Source organism: Sorghum bicolor, chromosome 6, assembly GCF_000003195.3.
Source record: "Sorghum bicolor cultivar BTx623 chromosome 6, Sorghum_bicolor_NCBIv3, whole genome shotgun sequence".
NCBI classification, from domain to species: Eukaryota; Viridiplantae; Streptophyta; class Magnoliopsida; order Poales; family Poaceae; genus Sorghum; species Sorghum bicolor.
In genome coordinates this window covers 81,941-89,429 of record NC_012875.2, presented here as the reverse complement: position 1 = coordinate 89,429, position 7,489 = coordinate 81,941, and the positions used below count along the sequence as shown (strand labels likewise).

At 49.5% G+C, this 7,489-nt stretch overlaps 1 protein-coding gene across 1 annotated transcript; it reads right to left on the bottom strand.

Annotated features, from left to right (window-relative positions):
* LOC110436687 lies at positions 1,782-3,834 on the bottom strand. Its single transcript, XM_021464167.1, has 2 exons — positions 2,747-3,834; positions 1,782-2,663 (listed from the first exon to the last, which is right to left on the bottom strand). The coding sequence occupies exons 1-2, from the start codon at positions 3,726-3,728 to the stop codon at positions 2,464-2,466; spliced, it is 1,182 nt and encodes a 393-aa protein (XP_021319842.1). The 5' UTR covers positions 3,729-3,834; the 3' UTR covers positions 1,782-2,463.

Sequence of the window (7,489 nt, the reverse complement as noted above, 5' to 3'; positions counted from 1 at the left end):
AAAACTCAAAAAATAACCAAAACTAAAGCAAATATAGACTGAAACTATTTTCAAGTTTGGGAGAAAATACAAGAACTTAAACTGAATATATAGCCTGAACCTTAATGCTAAACTAAAAAATGAAATGCTAAACTAAACTGAAACTAAACTCTAGGTATCCTTAAACCTAAAAAAAACTAAAATAAAACTAGAGAGCATATCTAGTTTAATCTCAGGTAGCACATATCTTAGCTAGCTATGATCTGACTTATTCTCTTCACAATTTGGGTTAACAAATAAGAAGCCAAACTGAAGCAGCACACATACTGACCAATGCTATAAGATAATGAAGAGAAATTAGAGAGTCGACCTGGGGAAGACTTCGAGGTCACCAGCGGTGGCGGTACTCCTGGAAGCTTAGGGTTTGGGGTGCTCGGCTCCGCGAAGGACCAAAGCGGTCGCCAGCGGTGGCGGTGGCGTGGGCGAGTTTGAGTCCGAGAGCGAGAGTGAGCGCGAGGGCGAGGGCGAGGGCGAGGGCGAGTCCGAGAGCGAGAGCGAGGGCGAGGGCGAGGGCGAGTTCGAGAGCAAGAGCGAGGGCGAGGGCGAACGGTGGACGGGGACGAAACGACGGCGGCGGCGGGAGTTCGAAAATTGTAAATAGCTACAGAGATATTAATAAATTGACATTTATAAATAGCTGAATTACAAAACTTACATATCTTAAAAAGAGACATTATACAATAATTATCCACTACTACTTCATTACATATAGATGTGTGTGCTATGTGTCCACTACTTCATTAAATATAAGACTTGTCTTAAAAAGAGGTATTACAATAATTGCCCATTATCTTAAATAGTTCTCTCATTTTGGTGCAGGCGCTTTCACAGACCGCACCTCACCATCGTGTCGGGCCCACGGCTTCATTCCACTCTTGTTGCAACGGTCCTCGATGGTCTTCACCTTCTTTGGTAGATCGGTAAATAGCTCGAGCTCTTCATAGTTGTTGTATTGTTCTGGGCTCTGTACCCCATCAGCTCCAACGATCCGTTGCTTTCCTAAAACAACCACATGCCTCTTTGTGTCCTCCGGATAGATATAGTAGGCCACTTGCGCGACATTGGTTGCAAGTACCCACTGATCATCTTTGTAGCCGGTACTTTTGAGGTTCACGGTGGTTAGCCCATAATTGTCCACCACAACCGCTTTTGGGTTAACCCAGTGGCATCGGAAGACGGTTACGCGAACGTCTTTGCCATAGTCAAGTTCCCATATTTCTTCGACCTGCCCATAGTATTGCGTCCTCGAGTTTGTGGCCTCGTCGACACCCTCATATCGAACACCGCTGTTCTGTGCGGCGCTCTTCTTGTCCTTTTCTTTCGTGTGGAACCGGTACCCTTTGACGTCATACCCTTGCCACGTGGTGACTTGGGTGGACGGACCTAGCACAAGCGTCTTAACGGTGTCTGTATCTTCATCAGGGCAGCCTTCTAGGGGTACGTGTTGCTCTTTAAGCCACGATAGGAAAGTGCTCTTGTGCTCTTTCTGCACCCATTCCTCTGTGTGTTGTCCATCATGCGCGGCGCGGATCTCTTCTACATGTATGTCAACATACTTCTCCATGCTCACTAACTGATGAAGGATACTGTAATGAGCTTGTTCCACATCTTTATATGGTATATCGGTGCGTACTTTGCGTCTAGTACACCCCAACCCCGCGGTTCTGCCCTCGTGCTGATGGACAGGCATCCCAATCGCTCTCATCTCTTATGTACCTCATGCACCAGTTCACGGACTCCTCAGTTGTGTATGCCTCGATCATGGAGCCTTCTGGGTAAGCACGGTTATGGACGTATCTGCTGAGGGTGGACATGAACCGCTCGTACGTCCACATCTGGTGTAGGTACACGGGGCCAAGTTGCTCGATCTGATCAACCATGTGCATCATCAGGTGTGGCATAATATCAAAGTAAGACGGGGGAAAGCACATCTCGAGCTGGCAGAGGGTCTCTGCAATGAACTCCTTTAGGGCAGGCAGATCAGCCTTACCGATGACCTTCTGGGTGATACGGTTAAAGAAGTATGACATCCGAGTGACCGCCATCTTCACGTATTCTGGACCGATAGCCCTAATCACGATTGGAAGGAACACCGTCAGCATGACGTGACAGTCATGTGAGTTGTAGCCGGCTAGTGTGAGGTCTTTCATGGACACCAGACTCTTGATGTTGGAAGAGAAACCGGTCGGCACCTTGATACCCCTCAACAACTTGAGCATAGCAATCTTCTCATCATGCCTTAGGTTGTAAGACGCACCTGGTAGATCGACTTTGCCGTTATGAGTCGGACCCGGGTGAAGGTCCTTCCTGATGCCCTGGTTCACAAGATCCAACCGTGACTTGAGGCCATCCTTCGTCTTGCTCTTGATGTCCAATAGGACACCGATGGTGCTATCAAAGACGTTCTTCTTGAGGTGCATGCAGTCAATGGCATGGGGTGTTTTCAGGGTTTTCCAGTATGACAGGTACTTGAAGAAAATCAATTTCTTCTTGAAAGGGACAGGCGGTGTGGCGTCCTCCTTCGTGTCTCGCTTTCGCTTCCTTGTCTGTTTTGTCCCCTCTTCTTCTGGTACCTTCTTCTTCTTCTTGCCAAACTCTATGTGATCCATATCCTTCACCATCTCATACACCTTTGGCCCCCAACTAGTCTGCGCCGGTGCTTCACCCTGCGGCTCTTCCTCATCAGCGAAGAACTGATTCATAACACTTCTTCTGTACCTGTGCTTCTTGACGAGGAACCGTCTATGCCTCATGTACACCATCTTGTGAGATCCCTGGAGATAAGTGTAGCAGGTCCCGTCGATGCACACTACGCAGCCGGTCTTCCCTTTGATCTGCCCTGATAGTGAGAACAGACCGGGGTAATCGGTGATGGTTACAATGATGATGGCTTTTAGGGTGAACTTCTCTTTGCGGGATGCATCAATCATCTCTACCCCAACATCAAATAACTCCTGCATTTCTTCCATCAACGGCTCTAGGAAGACATCGATATCGTTACCAGGCTGCTTCGGTCCTGAGATAAGCATGGTCAGCATAAGATACTTTCGCCTTTGACACAGATGGGAAGGTAGGTTGTAGACGGTGAGTACAACCGGCCAGGTGCTGTGCGAGCTGCTAAGCTCACCAAAAGGGTTCATCCCGTCAGTACTCAGCGCGAGCCGAACGTTCCTAGGATCCTTACCAAATTTCGGGTATGCCTTGTCAAAATCTTTCCACTGTTGGCCATCGGATGGGTGCCGCAGCATGCCATCATCCTTCTTGCGGTCAGCTGATGCATGCCAGGACATGAGCTTGGCATCCTCTGGGTTCCCGAATAGTGCACGCAAGCGGTCGGTCACAGGCAGGTACCACAACGATAGTGCTGGACTTTTCCTCCTCGTGTAACCCTCTTCTTCCTCATCCTGCTGAGATGAGATGCGATTGGCTGCGGCACTGCTATTCTTGGCCCCCTTCTTCCTCTTCGGACCACCCCGTAAGGCCACATCGTCGTCTTTGTCCACACGACATCCAGCATTCCTCTTGTAGCGACTGGCGCCGCAGTGCGGACAGCTCGTCATATTCTCATTCTCCTTGCCTCGATACAGGATGCAGTGGTTGGGGCAGGCATCAAACTTTCTAAGTTTCATCGCAACTGGACGAATCAACTTCTTCGCACGGTAGGTATTTGCGGGGACCTTGTTACCCATCGGGTACGTGGTAGCAAGATAACTTAACAGCTCATTGAAGCTAGTATCAGACCAGCCATGTAAAGGGTCGAGATGGCGGACTAGAGGGGGGGTGAATAGTCCTTTCTAAAACTTATCGCGTCGGCTAACCAAAACAAATGCGGAATTAAAACTACCGGTCTAGCCAAGACTACACCCCTCTATCTAAGTTCTCTAGCACCTTGAAAAGATCCTAAACAAGCAAGCAAGGTGCTACCTTAGCAAGAGCTCACCTAACCAAATCTAGAAGCAAGGTCACACAAACCTATGCAACTAGTACTTTGCAAACCGGGGGAGCTCCTACACAAACTAGTGAGGCAAAGCGCACAAAGCCTAAGCTCACTAGCAAGCTCAATAACAAGGCAACTAATGCCAAATTAGAGAGCGCAACTTACTTAGCTACACAAACTAAGCTATGTGACTAACAAGGTTACACAAACCAAATTAGTCACGCAAGGGAACTACTTCTAGCTACACAAGCAAGAAGGTAACTAGAAAGCTACACAAGCTAACTAATTACAAGAGCAACTACACAAGCACAAATATATGAAAGTAAAAACAAGCTTGTGTTAGGGACTTGCAAACCAACGGGAAGAACAAAGTTGACACGATGATTTTCTCCCGAGGTTCACTTGGTTGCCACCAAGCTACGTCCCCGTTGAGACAAGCTCCAAGGTTGCCGCCGGTCCTCTTGCTAGTGGTGACCCGCAAGTCACACTCTCCCACGTGGAGTGCTTACCACAAGCTCTAGCACTTGACCCGGCCGGACCACTTGTCGCTCTTCACGTCTCGCTCAACTAGAGTTGCTCTTCGCGATCCCCGCGGGGTGAGCACCGTACCCCACACAATCTCTTCTCCGGAGCACCGCACAATCTCCTTGCGTGCTTCGACGGAGTCACAAGCCACCAAGCCGTCTAGGAGGTGGCAACCTCCAAGAGTAACAAGCACCACCGGCTTGCAACACGAACACCTAGTGCCACTCGATGCAATCTCTCAAAGCAATGCACTAGAATCACTCACTCACACAATCGGATGATCACTATCAAGTATATGTGAGTTAGAGGCTTCACTAGCACTCCCCAAGCATGGACACTAAGTCCCAAGGGTGCTCAGCACCAGCTAAGGCCGGCCACCACTTCTATTTATAGCCCCAAGGGCTAAACTAGCCGTTGCCCCTTCACTGGGCAAAACACGTGGGCATCGGACGCTCACAGGGAACCACCGGACGCTCCACACCTAGCGTCCGGTGCTCAGCTGACCGCCACGTGTCACTAGCCGTTTGAACTCGATCGTTGCCGCCAACGGCTACTGCGCACGCGCGCCTGCACAGCACCACCGGACGCTCTGCAAGTCCACACCGAACGGTCCGGTGCTCACCGGACTCGTGCGCAGAGAGGGTGTCAAACTCGTGACTTCACCGGACGCTGGGCACCGGACGGTCCGGTGCTCACCGGACTTGTGCGCAGAGAGGGTTGCAAAACGCCTTCACACTGGACGCTGAGCACCGGACTCACTCCGGTGCGTTCGGTGCACACCTGCGCCACAGACACCACACCGGACGCTCTGGACCAGCGTCCGGTGCTGCCAGCACCAGCGTCCGGTGAGTGTTTCTCAGCGAGAAACACTCCCGCGACTTCTCCAAACTTCCCACCGGCGTAATAGAAAAAATGCACTTAATTTTCTCAAAAGCGCCGAATCCCGCCTCGCAAGCTCGGCGGGAGGGAGAGAGAAACCCACACTTCTCTCAACCCTAGGAACACCACCTCCTTTGTAAAGTGTGCCAACACCACCAAGTGTACACCACCATGTGCATGTGTGTTAGCATTTTCACAAACATTTTCCCAAAGGAGTTAGCCTCTCAACTTGCCACGCCACTCGATCCTAACACGTATGCAAAGTTAGATCGCTCAAGTGGCACTAGATGACCGATATGCAAACAAGTTTGCTCCTCTTGATAGTACGGCCATCTATCCTAAATCCGGTCATAAACTTCTCTACACACCTATGACCGGTGAAATGGAAAAGCCCTAGGTTATACCTTTGCCTTGCGCTTTCCATTCCATCTCCTCCTATGTTGATGCAACACATGCACCAACCAATCACCAAATGATATGATCCACTTCATATCATCACGTGACCGTATTGGTTCATCGATCTTGACCTCACTTGCTCTTCACCGTTGCCTCGGTCCATCGGTGCCAAGTCTTGCTCAAGCTTCACCGTCACACGCGGTCCCTCGCTTCAAAGCCTCCGACTTGCCCTTCACTCTTGCAACCGGTCCATCAAGCCAAGCCTCATCTTGATCTTCTCCACCTTGGTCACATGACTCCATGTCATGTCTCATATGCAATGAGCTCCTTCATCATCACATCATCACCTGTGGACTAATCTCCTGTGTATCTCACATAAACACTATTAGTCCACCTAAGTTGTCACTCAATTACCAAAACCAAACAAGGACCTTTCACCATGTCGGGCCTTCATCATCAACATGTGGAGGTTGAACCGGAGCACCGTACACTCCTTTGGACAATTACCACCGTCCTTGTACAGTGGATCAAGTGCAGCCTGCTTCATCTCCCTGAAATTTTCCAACCACTTCGGGGAGCCATACACAACGTCGTCTTCATCGATGTGGCTGACTAAACCCTCGATTACCTCGATATCCTCCGGTTCCTGCACGGTAGCCGCCTCGCCATCTGCAACACCATCTACCATCTCCCCGAGTATATCCTCCACTCTGTCTGAATCAACGTTGTCATTGTTGCCACAGGTTGGCCCTGCAGTCGTTGGAGATGAGATGGGCGCTCTAGGTTCTTGGTTCATGGTCGTCGACGTCGAGCTCAAACCGGATGCATCACCACTGGGGTCCAGTCTTTCACCGTGATGAGTCCAGACTGTGTAACCCTCCATGAAACCAAACCGAATCAAGTGAGACTGCACCGTACCGTCTTTCGTGAAGGCTGTGAGGTTCTTGCAGTGAGAACATGGACATATGGTTGTCGTCCGCTTCGATCTCTCACGGTGAGCTTTCGCCGTGGCAATAAACTTCCTCACTTCGACAAGGTACCGCGGGTCAAGCACCCGATTCATCCCATACATCCATTCCGACCTATCCATCTCGTGCCTGTGAACCGTTACATATCGAACAAAGAAGGTTTCATATGCATTAAGAATCTAGAAAAAAAACATAGCTTTCTCTCACCTCCATGAAACTAGATCTAGATCTAGATCTACCTATAGATAGAGAAAGAGGAGGGAAAGAGGGGAGGGAGTTCGTATGTACCTCTTATGATGCCTACTCTACCAAATCAAAGTTCTAAACCACAATTCAATTGATTGGTCAAATTTTAGGGCAAAACCACTCCCCCCACGATTTGGAAGAGAGCAGCCGTGAGAAAGAAGAAGGGGTCGGCTGGCTGCTATTTATACAGCCAACGAACTACTGAAGCGGGCTTCATAAGATGCCCGCTACGGTAAATGTCAATTAACCGAAGCGGGCATCTTATGAAGCCCGCTTCAGTAGTTCGTTGGCTGTATAAATAGCAGCCAGCCGACCCCTTCTTCTTTCTCACGGCTGCTCTCTTCCAAATCGTGGGGGGAGTGGTTTTGCCCTAAAATTTGACCAATCAATTGAATTGTGGTTTAGAACTTTGATTTGGTAGAGTAGGCATCATAAGAGGTACATACGAACTCCCTCCCCTCTTTCCCTCCTCTTTCTCTATCTATAGGTAGATCTAGAA